We start from the raw sequence: 20,703 nt of genomic DNA, 5'->3' as shown, positions 1-20,703 counted from the left end.
AACACCAAAAACACAAATCGTTACCATGCCCAGTATGCCGTAGGAAAACCATTGTCATTCGAAACAGCTTCCAGTCTTCTCGGAGTGGTTAAATACAGGACCTGTATTGTTTTCAAAGGAACCTTTACCATCCTTTCTGCAAAATAGTGGAAAGTTCAGGTAACGAAGGTGGAGGTGGATAGCTAATATGCACCCTTCTCTCCAAAGCGGACCACAAAGGCTCACTAATACTGAGAACTCGTGACTGTGGCGGCCAGGAGACATGCAGCAATTCATCCTCCTGTTCACAAAACCAGTCCCGGGCGATCTGAGCTGCGTGAATAGGGGCCCTGTCGTCTTGGAACGCAGCATCACCATTGTGTAACAAACACTGTACGTGGGATGGAGCCGATCAGCCAAAATGGCCACACAATCCTTGGCAGTGATGCGACTTTATGGAATAACCACAATATTCCTACCCAAAACTATCCTGAACCCCCACTGTGTTTCACTCTTGCAACATAAATTCGGCCAGAAGTTGGCAACAGTGTAAAACAATTCCCATCCTGCCAAATGACAGTCTTCCATTGCTCCGTACTCCAGGTTTTGTGGCTTTGGCACAGTATCAGTGTGTGCGGCGAGGAGAATCTGCTTAGGTGCTACAAGGATTGTGCCATCCACATTCATTCAGACAGCCAAGCAGCTTTGATTTCTCTTTTAGTCCCTGCAATGAAATCAACGATCGTTGCAGAATGCCACGAAGCCCTGATGCTATGGGAAATCAACAGGGTTAATCTGCTGTGGGTCTCTGATAATTTAGGAATCAGCATCAATGAACAAGCTGATAGGCTGACCAGGGCAGGTGCAACGACTCCATCTGTTGGACCGGAACCTACGTATCTGGTTAGGAGGCCATACGAAGAACACTGCACTAAGATCCAAAAACAGAAACATGGCAAGCTAATAATGCCGAAGCCATGTTTCAAGAGAAGGTCTGTTACCCTTGTCTCAAGCAGGAGACAGATTTAATTCATGGTAGGACTGATGACTGGCCATGAGAAGTTCATGAAACACACACGATGGGTATAGAGAAAGAAGTTCCTAAGTGCAGACTATGCGGTAAGGGCGTTGAAACCGCATCACATGTAATCTTCCAATGCGAAGTGTTGGAGACCAAATACATATAGCCCGCATCTCGTGGTCGTGCGGGAGCGTTCTCGCTTCCCATGCCCGGGTTCCCGGGTTCGATTCCCGGCGGGGTCAGGGATTTTCTCTGCCTCGTGATGGCTGGGTGTTGTGTGCTGTCCTTAGGTTAGTTAGGTTTAAGTAGTTCTAAGTTCTAGGGGACTTATGACCACAGCAGTTGAGTCCCATAGTGCTCAGAGCCATTTGAACCATTTTTTGAACCAAATACATAGAATTTTCAGGTCACTAATTCCTGTAGAAATTGTGTCTAATAAATGACTAGTAAAACGCCTTCATATCAAAGTTACCGTCTGGCGTTACTAGAATTATTGGGAGACCAAACGCACAATAAACTTAGTTTCGGTGCCGGCAACAGTGGGCTAGGACAACTGTTGTTTTGTCTCTACGCGTAAATCACTCAATCAGTCATCACATATCATAACGCGTTAAGCTCTGTGGACATTGTACGTTACACAATGGCTCGTCCCAACAAACCAAATATAACTGATTACACCCACCAGTGAACTAGCCGTAAATAAAAGTAACCATCTTACTGTGTCCAAAAGAATAGACACAGTTTTGATTCCACAGCCAGTATGAATTGAGACACAAAGGAATTACAGACAATGACTGCGAACGGGCATTGTTTTACATACGTCAAAAAAAGTTTTGCATCACCTCAGTTCCGAGAGTTCCAGAACTTGTACAGAAAATTGGAACAGAGATCAACATGAACATCATTTCCGCCGTTTTTATTGCTCATGAAAACCACACATTGTATGTTGTACCACCATACAGCGAGACCTTAAAAGGTGGTAGTCCAGATTGCTGTACCAACCGGTACCTCTATTACCCAGTAGTACGTCCTCTTGCGTTTATGCATGCGTGTATTCGTCGTGGCATACTATCCACAAGTTCATCAACGCACTATTGGTCCAGATTGTCCCACTACTCAACGGCGATTCGGTGTAGATCCCTCAGAGTGGTTGGTGGGTCACGTCGTCCATAAACAGCTCTTTTCAATCTATCCCATGCCTCTTCGATAGGATTCATGTCTGGAGAACATGCTGGCCACTGTAGTCGACCGATGTCGTTATCTAGAAGGAAGTCATTCACAAGATGTGCACGATGGGGACGCGAATAGCCGTCATGAAGGCGAATGCCGCGCCAATATGCTGCCAATATGAGTGCACTAGCGGTCGGAGGATGGCATTCACGCATCGTACAGCCGTTAAAGCGACTTCCATGCCACCAGCGGCGTAGTCGGCCCCACATAATGCCATCCCAAAACAGAAGGGAACCTTCAACTTGCTGCGTTCCCTTGACAGTGTGTCTAAGGCGTTCAGCCTGACCAGGTTGCCTCCAAACACGTCTTCGACGATTGTCTGGTTGAAGGCATATGCGACACTCATCGGTGAAGAGAACGTGATGCCAATCCTGAGCGGTCCATTCGGCATGTTGATGGACCCATCTGTACCGCGCTGCATGGTGTCATGGTTGCAAATATGGACCTCGCCATGGACGTCGGGAGTGAAGTTGCGCATCATGCAGCCTATTGCGCACAGTTTGAGACATTACACGACGTCCTGTGGCTGCACGGAAAGTATTGTTCAACACGGTGGCTTTGCTGTCAGAGTTCCTCCGAGCTATAATCCGCAGGTAGCGGTCATCCACTGCATTAGTAGCCCTTGGGCGCCCTGAGCGAGGCATGCCATTGACAGTTCCTGTCTCTCTGTATCTCCTCCATGTCGGTACAACATTGCTTTGGTTCACTCCGAGACGCCTGGACACTACCCTTGTTGAGAGCCCTTCCTGGCACAAAGTAACAATGCGTACGCGATTGAAACGCGGTATTGACAGTCTAGGCATGGTTTAACTACAGACAACACGAGCTGTGTACCTTCTTCCTGGTGGAATGACTGGAACTGATCGGCTGTCGGACCCCCTCCGTCTAATAGGCCCTGCTCATGCATTGTTGTTTACATGTTTGGGCGGGTTTAGCGACATCTCTGAACAGTCAAAAGGACTGTGTTTGTGATCCAATATCAACAGTCAACGTCTATCTTCAGGAGTTCTGGGAACTGGGGTGATACAAAACTTTTTTTGATGTATGTATATCAATAGGAAAAGTTGAAAGTTTGTGCCAGACCGCTATTCGAACTCGGGTCTTCTGCTAACTAGGCAGACGCGATACCCTCTGCGCCATCCAGACATAGGGGGCGTCACAACTTCACGGACTACCATAGCACTCCTGTCGTTAGACCGAAATTCTCAACGTATCCACAAACTACTATTGTAGAGCCCTTTGCCCATTATCCTCATTCCTCGCACTGAAGAGGTCATCGGCCGTCCTCACCTCAGTTATATAAGCATATATGTGGTGTCTGTTCTTCCGTACATAATTATATAATTTTTACGTGTTGGCACTGAGAGAAACTTTCATCTCATGTACCACAGAACCCGAATTGTCAAGCTGAACCATTTTCACTCTCCATGAACTACCTGGTGTGAAGCAGTAAAACTATGTTCTAAAGTCATTTGAACCACTGTATGTGACATATGTCTGAGTGAAATATTTATTTGTTTTCAGGTCTAGGCATGGGCCTCGTCGTTACAGCATGTTTTACGGGTTTCAACATTTACTTCCACCGCAAAAAAACCTTTGCGATGGGGTTTACTCAGTTGGCAATGGGACTAGGAATGTTCGGGTTTCCGATGTTGGTACAACATTTAGTGGACAGTTTTGGCTTCAGAATGGCGCAGTGCATTATCTGCGCAATCAATATGAGCATTATTCCTGTCTTCGTAATCCTGAGGCCACTGCAGAAGAGGAGCCCAAGCAAGAGCGCTGACAAGCGCTCGTCTGCAAGTCGGAGTACCGACTTTCGCTCGGGCTTTGCAAGCCAGAGGACCGATATCTCAAAGTCTTTGTCAGTGGATCACATAAATGAAAGGAATGCAGAGGAACAAAACCTGAACGGAGACAAGTTCAATATGTCTCTAAACCATTTAACAACGCGAGGACGTAGCCTGAACGATAAGGAAATGACGTCGACAGAAAGGAAGGAACATCTCAGAGACGGAGCCGAAACACAGGTAACGTGTGAATATTTATGCTTAGCAACAGTGAAGTGGTTTTTAATTGTTAATCAAGATCCACTTACAACTTTCAATGTGTTATTGTGGAAACACTAATGTAGTATCGGTAAATCGATATAGTTGCAACATTTGGTTCATGTTTTCTATTTAAAGTCTATTGCACTCTGGAAAATACACCTACCATTTTAACATTGTGACAGTGTATAACATTTTTTCTTTCTTTAATGATCTATTCATTCCCCCACATTGGCAGGGGAGGACTGACAGCAACACATGGGTGTTATTCAGCCAAACTTTAAATAACGAAAAGTGTGAGGACATCTACATGAGTGGTAAAAAGAATTCGTTAAACTTCGGTTACACGATAAATCAGTCAAATCTAAAGGCCGTAAATTCAACTAAATACCTAGGAGTTACATTTTCGAACGACTTAAATTGGAAGGAACATATAGAAAATGTTTTGGGGAAGGCTAACCAAAGACTGCGTTTTATTGGCAGGACACTTAGAAAATGTAACAGATCTACTAAGGAGACTGCCTACACTACGCTTGTCCGCCCTCTTTTAGAATACTGCTGCGCGGTGTGGGATCCTTACCATATACGACTGACGGAGTACATCGGAAAAGTTCAAAGAAGGGTAGCACGTTTTGTATTATCGCGAAATATGGGAGATAATGTCATTGAAATGATACAGGATTAGGGCTGGATATCATTAAAAGAAAGTCGTTTTTCGTTGCGACGGAATCTTCTCACGAAATTCCAATCACCAACTTTCTCCTCGGAATGTGAAAATATTTTATTGACACCGATCTACATAGGGACGAATGATCACAACGATAACATAAGGGAAGTCAGAGCTCGTACGGAAAGATATAGGTGTTCGTTCTTTCCGCGCGCTCTACGAGATTGGAATAATAGAGAATCGTGAAGGTGATCCGATGAATCCTCTGCCAGGAACTTAAATGTGATCTGCAGAGTATCCATGTAGATGTAGGTGTATAAAATATAAACATGTCATTTTTACAGTCAAAATGTTTAAATAATTGGTTTCAAATATTACAAAAAATTATATATGCAGACTGACGCGACGATGAAAGTTTGAACTGAGGGCAGGATTCCAACCTGAGTCTCCTATTCACAGGCAGATGCGCTAACCACTACACGACCCTAGCACAGTGTCTTTGTACAACTGCACACCTTCCTCCTCAGTCCAAATTCCAATTCATGCCTCAGCCCACTTGGTATTTCCCTAGTGAGCAGAAGACATGGATGCAAAACTCGGCCTTCGTACAAATTTTCTTTCTTCACTTCAGTCTGCATATATACATCATAGATGTTTGAAACTTCAAAAGGTCTTTAGAAGCACGAAGTTTCGTTTGACTATCAAAATTATTATTTTTGATGACTTACTATAAAACAGATGGTGATGGTACGCTTGGTGCTAAGATTTTGACGGTGCAGATAAATAGGTCGTTAAATCTGTGAGTGGAGGCATGGTACCATGTTGGCTTCATAAGTGTGACGAAGATGTGGACGCTGGAACACGAAGCAGCAAAGGTGGGTTATTAGTTGTCAGGAGGATTGGGGTGTTATCAGAGCCCTGGTCTAAGGATATGGGGACTAGGTCTATAGGTAGCAGAATGGGTAATTATCTGGGGCCATTTCTGAGTCTAGAAGAGAGAGCCTTGGGATAGTATATGGAATGTGTGAAGATAGAGTGTAACTTTTGGTACAGATGAGGCAGCACCCTGGGACTGAGTTATGATGCTACAGTTTTCAGGATGTACATACATACATACATACATTAATACTTGTTCCATAGATCATGAATACGACATTTCATAATGATGTGGAATGTGTCACTTTAACATAAGTTTTGTTTACACAAAATATTTTTTTTCTTTTCTTTTTTACAGTTACTACTTCATATCTAAGAATTCATCTATTGAGTAGAAGGAGTTTTCATTCACAAATTCTTTTAATTTGCTTTTAAATGTTGGTTGGCTATCTGTCAGACTTTTAATACTATTTGGCAATTGACCAAAAATTTTTGTGGCAGCATAATTCAGCCCTTTTTGTGCCAAAGTGAGATTTAATCCAGAATAGTGTTGTAGCTATACACTTTGCTGTTATTTTTGAATTGGGATGGGTTATTAACGACAAATTTCCTAAGTGAATACATGTATTGTGAAGGTACTGTGAATATCCCAAGTTACTTAAACAAATGTCTGCAAGGTGATCTTGGGCAGGCTCCAGCTATTATTCTGACTACACGCTTTTGTGCAATGAATACTTTCTCTCTTAATGACCAATTGTCCCAAAATATGATGCCATATGAAAGCAGTCAATGAAAATAAACACAGTAGACTAATTTACTGATATATTTATTACCAAAATTTGCAATAACCCTAATAGCATAAGTAACTGAACTTAACCATTTCAGTACATCATCGATGTGTTTCCTCCAATTTAATTTCTCATCAGTGCACACCCAGAAATTTTGAGTATTCTGCCTTAGCAACAGACTTCTGTTCATAGTCTATATTTATCAATGGTGTTATGCCATTTACTGTACAGAATTGTATAAACTGAGTTCTCTCAAAATTTAGTGAGAGTCCATTTGCAGAGAACCACTTAATAATTTTCTGAAAGACATTATTGCCAATTTCCTCAGGTGATTCTTAGTTGTAGGGTGTGATTACTAGTATCATCAGCAAAAAGAGCTAGCTTTGCATCTTTATGAATATAGAATGGCAAGTCGTTAATATATATCAAGAACAATAAGGGACCCAAGACTGAACCCTGTGGGACACCATTCTTGATACCTCCCCAGTTAGAGGACTCTGCCGGTTTTTGCAGACTATCTGTACTGTTAATTTCAACCTTCTTCATTCTTCCAGTTAAATATGAATTAAACCATTCGTGCACAGTCCCACTCAGACCACAATATTTAAGCTTATCTAGAAGAATTTCATGATTCACACAATTAAAAGCCTTTGAGAGATCACAAAATATCCAAATGGGTGATGTTTGGTTATTCAATGCATTTAGTATTTGATTAGTGAAAGCACATACAGGGTGAGTCACCTAACGTTACCGCTGTATACATTTCGTAAACCGCATCAAATACTGAAGAACCGATTCCACAGACCGAACGTGAGGAGAGAGGCTAGTGTAATTGTTTAATACAAACCATACAAAAATTCACGGAAGTATGTTTTTTAACACAAACCTACGTTTTTTTTAAATGGAACCACGTTAGTTTTGTTAGCACATCTGAACATATAAACAAATACGTAATCAGTGCCGTTTGTTGCATTGTAAAATTTAATTACATCCGGAGATATTGTAACCTAAAGTCGACGCTTGAAACCTCCGACGTTCAGTTGCGTGTTGTAACAAACACGGGCCACGGTCGGCGAGCAGCATCTGCAGGGACATGTTTACGATGACGACCGTGTTTACGAGTGTGGCTGTAGTGCGCTGTTGTGGTTTGGTCTAGCTGTCGCAGTGTCCGCATGTAGCGCTTGCTGCTATTGTTATTCTGCATTCGTCTCCGCACGCAGACCAACTGTAGTACACCGTGTTACCAGACGTCTCTGATAGTGTAGTGTTGTAGGAACTGTGACCATGGTGTATTCGAACTTTGAAAAGGCGGAGATGATACTCATCTATGGCGAGTGTCGACGAAATACAGCTGAAGCCTGCAGGGTGTATGCAGAACGGTACCCGGACTGAGAGCATCCAACGTGCCGCACGTTGCAAAACATCTACCGCCAACTGTATGCAACAGGTATGGTCATAGCACGCAAACGGCTCCGTAACAGGCCCGTCACAGGAGAAGCGGGTGCAGTTGGTGTGCTAGCTGCTGTTGCCATGAACCCACACATGAGTACACGGGACATTGCGAGAGCCGGTGGACTGAGTCAAAGTAGTGTCATGCGCATACTGCATCGTCACCGCTTTCACCCGTTTCATGTGTCGCTACATCAGCAATTACATGGTGATGACTTTAATCATCGAGTGCAATTCTGTCAATGGGCATTAACAGAGAATGCGTTGCAGTTCTACCTGTTTACCGATGAAGCGGGTTTCACAAACCACGGGGCAGTGAATCTACGGAACATGCATTACTGGTCCGTAGACAATCCTCGCTGGCTCAGACAGGTAGAGCGACAGCGACCGTGGACTGTAAATGTATGGTGCGGAATCATTGGCGACCACCTCATTGGTCCTCACTCCATTGCAGGGGCCCAAACAACTGCAACATACATCGCGTTTCTACAGAATGATCTGCCAACGTTGCTCGAAAATGTCCCACTGGAAACGCGTCGACGTATGTGGTATCAGCATGATGGTGCACCTGCACATTCCGCAATTAACGCTAGGCTGACCCTTGACAGGAAGTTCGACGGGCGTTTCGTAGGACGTGGAGGACGCATAAATTGGCCAGCCCGTTCTCCTGATCTTACACCTCTGGACTTCTTTCTGTGGGGTACGTTAAAGGAGAATGTGTACCGTGATGTGCCTACAACCCCAGAGGATATGAAACAACGTATTGTGGCAGCCTGCGGCGACATTACACCAGATGTACTGCGGCGTGTACGACATTCATTACGCCAGATATTGCAATTGTGTGCAGCAAATGATGGCCACCACATTGTACATCTATTGGCCTGACATGTCGGGACACACTCTATTCCACTCCGTAATTGAAAACGGAAACCACGTGTGTACGTGTACCTCACCCCTCATGGTAATGTACATGTGCGTCAGTGAAAAAGACCAATAAAAAGGTGTTAGCATGTGGACGTAATATGCTGTTCCAGTCTCTTCTGTACCTAAGGTCCATCACCGTTCCCTTTGGATCCCTACGTAATTCGGTGCTCTCCGATACACACGATCGAACAGCGGAGGAGTGGTACTCAAGCGTCAAATTTAAGTTACAATATCTCCGGATTTAATTAACATTTTACAATGCAACAAACGGCACTGATTACGTATTTGTTTATTTGTTCAGATGTGCTAACAAAACTAACGGGGTTCCATTTAAAAAAACGTAGGTTTGTGTTAAAAAACATACTTCTGTGCATTTTTTTGTGGTTTGTATTAACCAGTTACACCAGCCCCTCTCCTCAAATTCTGTCTGTGGAATCGATTCGTCAGTATTTGATGTGGTTTACGAAATATATCCAGAGGTAATGTTAGGTGACTCACCCTGTATAGCACTTTCTGTTGAAATGCCTTTCTGAAAAATAAATTGACATTTTGTTAGTACTTCATTTTTACAAATATGTGATGCTACTCATGAATACATTACTTTTTCAAGAATTTTGGATAAAGCTGTCAGAAGTGAGATTGGGCGGTAGTTGTTAGCATCAGATCTGTCCCCTATGGTTTAACAATAGTGTATTTCAGACTGTCTGGAAAAATGACCTGTTTCATTGAGCTACTATGTATGTGGCTGAGAATCCTACTTATTTGTTGGGAATAAGCTTTTAGTACTCTGTTGGAAATGCTGTCAATTCCATGTGAGATTTACTTTTGCATGAATTTATTATTTTCCTAATTTCAGTAGTAGAGGAGAATTGAATCAAATTGCATAGGTACTACGTCATCCATATACTGCCTTCCATTTTCTAATGAATAGCTGGATCCTATTTTCCCTACAGCACTTAAAATGATTATTAAAAATGTTTTCTACTTCTGACTTCTTGTTAACAAATTTTGCATTGTGTTTGATAGAAATACAGTCTTCCTGTGCTCTCAGTTGCCCTGTTTCCCTTTTAACAACATTCCAAATTGTTTTAATTTTATTATCAGCTGTGCTAATCTCAGACATAAAGCACATACTTCTGGACTTCTTAATAACTTTTATTAGTACAGTGCAGTTGTTTTCATAATGTTTCACTGTTTCTGGATCATTACTACTCATAGCTATAAGATACAGTTCCCTTTTCTGTTTAAAATATATTTTTATCCCTTTAGCAAGCCATAGCTTTTTACATGGATTCTTACAATTATACTCTCCTGGAAATGGAAAAAAGAACACATTGACACCGGTGTGTCAGACCCACCATACTTGCTCCGGACACTGCGAGAGGGCTGTACAAGCAATGATCACACGCACGGCACAGCGGACACACCAGGAACAGCGGTGTTGGCCGTCGAATGGCGCTAGCTGCGCAGCATTTGTGCACCGCCGCCGTCAGTGTCAGCCAGTTTGCCGTGGCATACGGAGCTCCATCGCAGTCTTTAACACTGGTAGCATGCCGCGACAGCGTGGACGTGAACCGTATGTGCAGTTGACGGACTTTGAGCGAGGGCGTATAGTGGGCATGCGGGAGGCCGGGTGGACGTACCGCCGAATTGCTCAACACGTGGGGCGTGAGGTCTCCACAGTACATCGATGTTGTCGCCAGTGGTCGGCGGAAGGTGCACGTGCCCGTCGACCTGGGACCGGACGGCAGCGACGCACGGATGCACGCCAAGACCGTAGGATCCTACGCAGTGCCGTAGGGGACCGCACCGCCATTTCCCAGCAAATTAGGGACACTGTTGCTCCTGGGGTATCGGCGAGGACCATTCGCAACCGTCTCCATGAAGCTGGGCTACGGTCCCGCACACCGTTAGGCCGTCTTCCGCTCACGCCCCAACATCGTGCAGCCCGCCTCCAGTGGTGTCGCGACAGGCGTTAGTGGAGGGACGAATGGAGACGTGTCGTCTTCACGATGAGAGTCGCTTCTGCCTTGGTGCCAATGATGGTCGTATGCGTGTTTGGCGCCGTGCAGGTGAGCACCACAATCAGGACTGCATAGGACCGAGGCACACAGGGCCAACACCCGGCCTCATGGTGTGGGGAGCGATCTCCTACACTGGCCGTACACCACTGGTGATCGTCGAGGGGACACTGAATAGTGCACGGTACATCCAAACCGTCATCGAACCCATCGTTCTACCATTCCTAGACCGGCAAGGGAACTTGCTGTTCCAACAGGACAATGCACGTCCGCATGTATCCCATGCCACCCAACGTGCACTAGAAGGTGTAAGTCAACTACCCTGGCCAGCAAGATCTCCGGATCTGTCCCCCATTGAGCATGTTTGGGACTGGATGAAGCGTCGTCTCACGCGGTCTGCACGTCCAGCATAGGCGCCAGGTGGAAATGGCATGGCAAGCCGTTCCACAGGACTACATCCAGCATCTCTACGATCGTCTCCATGGGAGAATAGCAGCCTGCATTGCTGCGAAAGGTGGATATACACTGTACTAGTGCCGACATTGTGCATGCTCTGTTGCCTGTGTCTATGTGGCTGTGGTTCTGTCAGTGTGATCATGTGATGTATCTGACCCCAGGAATGTGTCAATAAAGTTTCCCCTTCCTGGGACAATGAATTCACGGTGTTCTTATTTCAATTTCCAGGAGTGTATTTCACTGTACATACTCACAAAGGTATCATGAAATAGGTTAAATTTTAAATTAGTATCATGTTCCCTGTACACTTCATTCCAGTCTAACTGTTGCGAGCTTTCCCCAAAATTTTGAATTGTTAAATCATCAATTGAATGCACTATTTTGGAGGACTGTTTTGCATTACTGTATGAAGCTATATCGTATACTGTAACTAGCTGTGCATCATGATCGGACAGATCATTCTTAACAGGAAAAGTTTTTATTTGATTAAATTTATCTTGGTCTTTGAGAACATTATCTATCAGTGTGCTTCCTGAGTAAGAAAAATCAATAACTCGTCAAATTGAAAGAACCAAGTAATACTTTAAGGTCAAGCTTTCTATCAGATTCTTTCAGAAAATCTACATTGAAATCCCCACAAACAATAATTTGCTTTCCTCTGTCTGACAGGTAGCACAGCAAAGAATCCAAGTTTTTCAAAAATAGTTGAAAATTTCCCAATGGGGACCTATACACAACTACAATTATAAAAGTGCCATTACTTAGTTTAAGCTCACATGCACATGCTTCTATATGTTGCTCTACGCACTGTGACAGATTTTAACATATACAGCAACTCCTCCTCTCTCCACAGTGTCTCTACTTACATGTGCTGAAAGCTTATATCCGCCTACATTTACCATTGCCATACCTATGACTATATGATTTTCAGACAGGCATAGTACATCTATTTCACCCTCAGTTTCTAAATCTTCTACGCAAACAAGAAGCTCATCTACTTTGTTTTTTAGTCCCCTGATATTTTGATGCAATATATTAACATTATTTTTCACTGTGCTTTATAGCTCAGTGTATAGTATTTGTGTAGTTATTTTAGGTATTTGATGAGAGAGGTTTAATTTTATCAGCTTTAAGGGGATACGTGTAGGAGGGAGGAAGATGGATGCAGAACAAGAAGAAGAGCACTTGGCATTCTACGACTTGTAGGGAGCGGCAAAATTTTGGGTGTGCGGAGATCCAGGCTATGTTGTCAATTGTGAGATTGGGTCAGATAAAGCTTTTGTAGAGGTAGAGCGATATGAAAGGATGTAATCCCCATGTACGACCTGTAGACAGGTTTAGTAATTTTAGTCTATTATGAGCTTCTAGTTGGATGGTTAGTACACTATAGGATCAAAAGTATCTGTACACCGCCATGAAATGCAGAATTGACCGCTAGATGTCACCACGCGCGGAGCCGCCAATATCGAAGGAGGCAAGAAGTATTGTGTTGTCAGTAGAGAAGCAGAAACAGCAGAATGAGTCGGTCAGGAGATCTCAGTGACTTCGAACGTGAACTAGTCACTGGATGTCACCTGAGTAACGAATCCATCACAGACGTTTCAATCCTTCTAAAGCCTCCCAAGTCGACTGATGACGATGTCGCTGGAAAGTGGAAACGTGAAAAAACAACCATCAGGCAGAACGCATATACTGACAGACAGGGACGTTCGAGCCTTGCGGAGGGCTGTTGCAAACAAACACATGAAATCAGCTGAAGGGAACACTCATGAGTTCCAAAGTTCTACCACCAGCCCAGACAGCGTAATGACGGTCCATAGGAAGTTACAAAGATTGTAGTACTATTTTTGAGCGCTTCCCGTAAGCCAATCATTTCTGTAACCAGTGCTTATCGACACTCAAAGGTGATGTAAAGAGCGATGACACTGTACAACGAATGACTGGAAACGAGTGGGTCGGAGAGATGAATCACGCTGTACCCTGTGTCAATCCAAAGAAGGGATTTGGGTTTGACAGATGTTTGGAGAGCGTTCCCTGCCATCTTGTGCAGCTCCAGCAGTGAAGTACAGAGGGTACGAAACGAGGGTGTTTTTCGTGCTTAGATGTGGTCCCACTATTGCACTTAAGGAAATACCATATGAGGAAGGATATGAACACATTTTACAGCATTGTGTACTGCATACAGTAGAGGAACACTTTAGAGACGACGTCTACATATGCATGGCAATGGACCCTGTCATAAAGGAGTATCTGTGAGGCAATGGTCTGTGGACAGTGACATTCTTGAAACGTACTGGCCTGCCAGAGTTCCGACCCGAACCCAATTGAACATCTTTTGGATGAGTTCAAACGTTGACTTTGTTCCAGACTCCCACATCCAGAGTCACCATCTTCTCTGGTTATGGCTCTTGAGGAAGAATGGGCTGCCATTCCTCCATAGACTTTCAGACAGCTCATTGAATGTGTCCCCGGTAGAGCTCTAGCCGTCACTATTGCAGAGGGTGTACACATCCCATATTAATGTCCACTGATAGGTGTCCAGATACATTTGAGCAGATAGTGTATACGTGGCACCATGTTAGTATATGGTAGATAGTTAGTTCAAGATATTTTAATGTATTAATAACATAGGTAAATGGATACAGGTAGTGAAGTTGAAATAATTTAAAACACTGGGCTGTAACTATTAATGTGCATCAAACTTCCCCTGTGTGATGATGTCAACAGTAACAGGACATAAAATCGAAACATCATAAACATTGTAGATATGACCCAATCTTCCCTTAATTTATTCAGTCACAGTAATTGTTTATGGAGGTAAGTTTGACTCCTAATCTGACAAAAACAAGAAACTTAATAAATAAAACACCTCAACGACTTGTCTTCAAGCTTTAAACCATGAATCCTCGATAGGAAGCGCTGCTGCCATGTGAATGTTAGTCCTCAAAGAAATACAGGGTGTCTGGGCTAGAGATATATAAAAACATTTGTTTATATTTCAGTACCTATCAAGGCTTATCACTTTATTTGTCCAACACTCTACACAGGAGCTCAAAAATTTTTATGCATCTTGGTAAAATTCAGTGTGGGCACTGTTTGTAACTCGATAGATACCGAAGTGATACTCCACTAATCCCCAGATGTTCATAAGCATGACAGGTGTTATGGCCTCTAGTGTGGCGTAGATCCGTTGTTTCAGATCTGCTCCATCTCGAATCCTTCTTCTCTAAACGATGTCCTTGATAAACCTCAATGCACTGAAATAGAGAGGAGTCAGATCGAAAGACCGAGGGGGGTCAGGCAATATGATTCCCCTCCCCATCCAACACTCAGGAAACGCCTCATGGAGGAATATGGCAACATCACCACGCTACTGGGTGTAGGCACCAGCCTGCTGGAAAATGAGGTCGGGAGGCATCTGTGGAAGTGTGCAGTTCGTCAACATGTCGAGATAGGACTGCCCCGTTACTGGCGCGCATGGGCCGCGCAATTCACCCCAGTTCTTGTAATGGTGAGGATCACAACTTGGAGAGTGTATCTGTCGACTGCAAATTTACCTTGCAACATAAAATGTCGGATTCTTTCGCTATAAGGATTTGTTTATGTATATCTCTAGCCCGTACATCCTATAATGTGTAATTTAGACATAATGCGTTGGCAGATTCGAGTTCTGTATATTTTCAAAGAAATTGTTCTTATCGCCAGAGCCACATACCTGCATCCGATGCTAATTGCCTTGCCGATAGTAGTATATGCTGAGCTGTGGAATGTGAAATTGATGGCCTCATAGTTTCTTCATGTCCGAAAAGTGACCATACGTATAATTCTATGATTTCTCGTGGGATGCTGTATATTAGTCAGACGTGTCGGACAGTGCAAGTCTGTGCGGCGAATACCGCCACCAAGTAAACCATCAAGGTCCAACGTGATAAAACTGCGGCTACCTGGAAACCCGCGTTTCCCATCGTCAGATCGCAACGAGTAAGAAAAGCTTTTCCGATGTTAGCACTCTCACAGTATAGTGGAGGATCCAGAGATCCGACAAAAGATGCCAATTTTGGTTCGGCTCTCGCTCACTGCGACGCTCGGCAAATCGAGTAACTCAGACCATGCACGGAAGACCACAGTTTGGTTCACGGTAGGCACCTCTGAACACGCTGCCTTCACCTGTGGTAGGTTGAACATCGAGATCCTGCGTGTTGGTCAGTCGAGGTTCCTTAATTCACTGGGCTATTATTGATGGGACACGTGAGAGTCTTCCTTGTGTGATCTCCGTATGTAGGTCACCACGGCGTGCAGGTAGGCAACCACTGTTTGCAAACAGCGGGTATTTGATGCCGGCCAGTTGTCTCGAGAAAATGTTATGGAATTTACATCCAAGAGCCGCATTGTTAATAAATCCGCAGTAGAAGCCTTGAGTGAGTATTCGGGCCCTGTGTGCTACCCTCCAATGACTAGTGGACAAGCTCTTTGATCTCATTGCGGAGTACACTGCCTGTACCACTAGGAAATGTTCCTCTGCCAACTCTACACGTCAAATGGTTCATGCGTTACGTGGCCCCAGCACACTTCAATTTGGACGTACGCTGGTTTTTTGACAACACCTTCCCAGTACGTTGGTTGAGCTTTGAGGTCCTGTTTGTTTATCATTCTAGTTTCTTTAATCTATTGGGCTATTACTGTTAGGGCACACATGAAATGTTTTGCTGCGTGCCGTGCATGGGTGGCAAAGCATCAAAATGAAGCAACAGTACCAACTGATGGGAAATGGGTGATGTTGAAAAGCAGCAAGGTCTCGTGATTAAGCTGTTCCAGGTCACTAACGTCGTTCATTTGCAACATTTTATTTGCCTTGCAGTAACCTATATTTCAGTGAGAGTTAATTACCGTTTAAAATGTGTATATTTCACGCTAAGACCCTCGATAAAAGAAAATAAAACACTGTCCTCTCTCCAAAAACGTAAAGGTCAACAATGACGTCTGTCCGAATCTCGAATAAACCGACTATTTTACCTACGACGAAAAGCCTCAGCTGGGTGCCACCCTCCCATTCCACGTTTCTCATATGCACCATGTCATCTGGCGATGTTTTAAAGTAGACAGTTGACGCTATATTGTTAACAACCGACTGCGGCTGTATTGCAAGTTACTGTTATGGAGCGTAGTGTTGTAATTCATGATATAAAAATAAGAGAAACTATTTCCATAAACAACTTGCTTTTAATGAAAATACTCTACAGCTTCATAGGTCCCACATTGGCTGCCTCAAACAGTACCCAACCCACCGAATCAGTGCGAATATCCAAGCTTAAGGGTGTATGTACAACATTGAACTGACAAGGAAACAACAGTGGGCTCGTATTGCTAATTTCATTATTCATTCAACTTCATATTATAATCACTGAAATAAAATCACACGACCACTAAACTTGTGGACTTTACTTCCTCCTCTTCTTGTAGGTACTTAATTTTTTTCATTAATTTTAGCTAGATAAGTCGATAGCGGCACTTTCTCAAAATAATTGCTTACAAATGTAACTTAAGGAGTATGCTGTGAAACAAAGACTTGTTGAAATGTAGGTAACATGACATTTTATTTCAAAAACGTTTCGTTACCAAGTTAATATATTTAGCTACGTTATGTTGTTGACGAAATGATAAAATATATTTTTTTGTATTGTGACAGCAGAAGCAACCTTCCCACCACAGTGCTGGGACTCTCAACAGTCAGATACAGCTGTCTCGACCAGCGAGCTCTCTAAAAGACAGCCCATCACCAAGAGCTGCAGCAGGCAGGAACACCAGAAGGTAAAACGCATTAAGCTTCAACTTCTTAAGTTAGCAACACTATAGTTCAATTCTTTTATCTTGGCGGTTCGTGCATGCCCGCCTAGACGCGGGAGATTGCTGCGTTGCCAGTTGCACGCGCCAAGAGAAGCAGCGCTATAGTATAGTTCGCAAACTTTATTTAGGGGGGAGCGCGCAGTTTACGAAGTAAAGCCCCCACGGCCACATTAATCCTTTCGCTGCTACAGAGACGTGCTCCCCGCATTCCGCGCTGTGCGCGATTTTGTCATCACTGCATTGCTCACCTGTGCAGACACATGGTGTTTCGACTGCCTTGACACACTTTATCATTAGATTTCACAAAAAACTATTTGGCCCAAAAATTTGAATTTTACACATCTTCTTGACTGATACCTTCCCCCCCATAAATGACTTAATTTTGTTTCGATGTTCAACACAGTTATTGTGCAGCATTAGATGCAGTAAACCATTGCACGAAATTTTGAAGAGTTTGCAGAGGTAAAAGTCCATAGCGTATACTTTCCGTATGGTCGATTTTAGTTGCCACTAGAAATTTCAAAAAATTACATTCAAACGAATAAAATTCATGAATTAAGACACTTCGATATTGTTTTTAAATAAAGAAAATATTAAGCGCCGAATAAGGTTCGAACTTAGAACCTTTCACTTTTTTTCCTTTATTAAAACAACCATATATGTACAAAAAGCACAAAATCAAAATAATGAAGTGCTGGAACTGTTTCAACACGAATTGTAACCTGCAATTGACTGAAGAACACATTTCAATACAGTGCCATTTGTAAGCTTACAAAATAGAACAAAAATAGTAAACTGACAATAGCCTCTTCAGTCTAGACAAAGACATAGAACAAAAACGGAAACATATATACACTCCTGGAAATGGAAAAAAGAACACATTGACACCAGTGTGTCAGACCCACCATACTTGCTCCGGACACTGCGAGAGGGCTGTACAAGCAATGATCACACGCACGGCACAGCGGACACACCAGGAACCGCGGTGTTGGCCGTCGAATGGCGCTAGCTGCGCAGCATTTGTGCACCGCCGCCGTCAGTGTTAGCCAGTTTGCCGTGGCATACGGAGCTCCATCGCAGTCTTTAACACTGGTAGCATGCCGCGACAGCGTGGACGTGAACCGTATGTGCAGCTGACGGACTTTGAGCGAGGGCGTATAGTGGGCATGCGGGAGGCCGGGTGGACGTACCGCCGAATTGCTCAACACGTGGGGCGTGAGGTCTCCACAGTACATCGATGTTGTCGCAAGTGGTCGGCGGAAGGTGCACGTGCCCGTCGACCTGGGACCGGACCGCAGCGACGCACGGATGCACGCCAAGACCATAGGATCCTACGCAGTGCCGTAGGGGACCGCACCGCCACTTCCCAGCAAATTAGGGACACTGTTGCTCCTGGGGTATCGGCGAGAACCATTCGCAACCGTCTCCATGAAGCTGGGCTACGGTCCCGCACACCGTTAGGCCGTCTTCCGCTCACGCCACAACATCGTGCAGCCCGCCTCCAGTGGTGTCGCGACAGGCGTGAATGGAGGGACGAATGGAGACGTGTCGTCTTCAGCGATGAGAGTCGCTTCTGCCTTGGTGCCAATGATGGTCGTAAGCGTGTTTGGCGCCGTGCAGGTGAGCGCCACAATCAGGACTGCTTACGACCGAGGCACACAGGGCCAACACCCGGCATCATGGTGTGGGGAGCGATCTCCTACACTGGCCGTACACCACTGGTGATCGTCGAGGGGACACTGAATAGTGCACGGTACATCCAAACCGTCATCGAACCCATCGTTCTACCATTCCTAGACCGGCAAGGGAACTTGCAGTTCCAACAGGACAATGCACGTCCGCATGTATCCCGTGCCACCCAACGTGCTCTAGAAGGTGTAAGTCAACTACCCTGGCCAGCAAGATCTCCGGATCTGTCCCCCATTGAGCATGTTTGGGACTGGATGAAGCGTCGTCTCACGCGGTCTGCACGTCCAGCACGAACGCTGGTCCAACTGAGGCGCCAGGTGGAAATGGCATGGCAAGCCGTTCCACAGGACTACATCCAGCATCTCTACGATCGTCTCCATGGGAGAATAGCAGCCTGCATTGCTGCGAAAGGTGGATATACACTGTACTAGTGCCGACATTGTGCATGCTCTGTTGCCTGTGTCTATGTGCCTGTGGTTCTGTCAGTGTGATCATGTGATGTATCTGACCCCAGGAATGTGTCAATAAAGTTTCCCCTTCCTGGGACAATGAATTCACGGTGTTCTTATTTCAATTTCCAGGAGTGTATAATTGACTGTCTTAACTAAAATGGCAGTTCTGTCATTTGATTCATAACCGTCCAAACTCAAAGTCGTTTGGAGCATTCAAACGCATAACAAGACATGCGCTGGAAACATAAATGAATGAAAACGTCATAATGAAGTTAATAACACCATTGAGACGTCGGGAGCAGTCCTAGGAACAGGTGTAACCCCTTATTCGTTGTGTATTTTGTTCGCTACATTATCTTGCATGTGATTTGTGTCCTTACCGGCATCGAGAATTACCCTACGCCTTGTTTTTCAAAAATTATGTCTAACATGTTAGCAAACATCTTCCTGAAATTTTGGTAACGTTTCATCTTCCAACGTGCCGTTCTCATGTAAGCCTCGAAACTAATGAGATTATCTTCACTATTGTGGATGATGATGTATATCACAAACTGTCCTAACAGCCACATCACGGTGTTGTTCTTGGTAGCGGGAAAATGTTTCGTGTCCGGCCAGAGCAGGATGTCGGTGCAGTGGCTGGCTGGGTTGCTGCGGGTAATCAGGCCCAGCCTCTGCTGCACCCATTTCCAGTTAATGAGATGGCCGCCACAAGTGAAGCGATGGCGTAAGGTGTCGACCAGACCACAGTGGACGCATTTCTCACTGTCACATAAGCCGATTCTATGCAACCTTTCATTAGTGGGTATAACATCGTTTACCACTTTATACCATGTGGACGCCACTTCAGCAGTGTGGACGGTTAAACTTATGTTGTCCCAAACTGCCTTCCAATGAACACTCGGGTATTTAAGTTCAATGGGATTCCGGGCTATTGGAGATGTCCATCTTTTTAATAACAGGTGCGTCGTCGGTAAATCCTGCGTGAAATAATGTCCATCAATATAGCTTACTTCAAGGAAAAACTGCTTGACATGTCGTAGTTTGTAATGTATTTTACCTACATCAATGGGTGGGTGCATATCGGTGGGTTGTAAGGTTCGGAAGAGCCAACTGCTTACGCTGAGAGTTTCCTTGTCCAACAAATGGGTGATTCGTTTAATATATAACGCAGTACACTTTCGGTTAATGTCAGGCATGTTGCGTCCGCCGGCCTGTCTGTAAGACGTCAGCGTGGTGTATTTCACTTTGAACAGATGCCC

The 20,703-nt window shown here is 44.3% G+C and overlaps 1 protein-coding gene across 2 annotated transcripts in view; it reads left to right on the top strand.

The window, feature by feature from the left end:
* LOC126251781 (monocarboxylate transporter 7-like) overlaps window positions 1-20,703 on the top strand; it is a 175,176-nt gene that overhangs the window by 127,498 nt on the left and 26,975 nt on the right. The window contains exons 5-6 of one of the 2 annotated variants that reach the window (XM_049952405.1): window positions 3,755-4,260; window positions 17,149-17,267. In XM_049952405.1, the coding sequence (XP_049808362.1) occupies window positions 3,755-4,260; window positions 17,149-17,267 (625 nt within the window). Of the gene's footprint in view, window positions 1-3,754; window positions 4,261-17,145; window positions 17,268-20,703 lie in introns of both variants that reach the window. The other variant, XM_049952404.1, reaches the window with a different exon arrangement.

This window comes from Schistocerca nitens, chromosome 4, assembly GCF_023898315.1.
Source record: "Schistocerca nitens isolate TAMUIC-IGC-003100 chromosome 4, iqSchNite1.1, whole genome shotgun sequence".
In the NCBI taxonomy this organism is placed as follows: Eukaryota; Metazoa; Arthropoda; class Insecta; order Orthoptera; family Acrididae; genus Schistocerca; species Schistocerca nitens.
The sequence above is the reverse complement of the archived record's forward strand: the minus strand, read 5'-3'. Positions and strand labels throughout refer to the sequence as shown.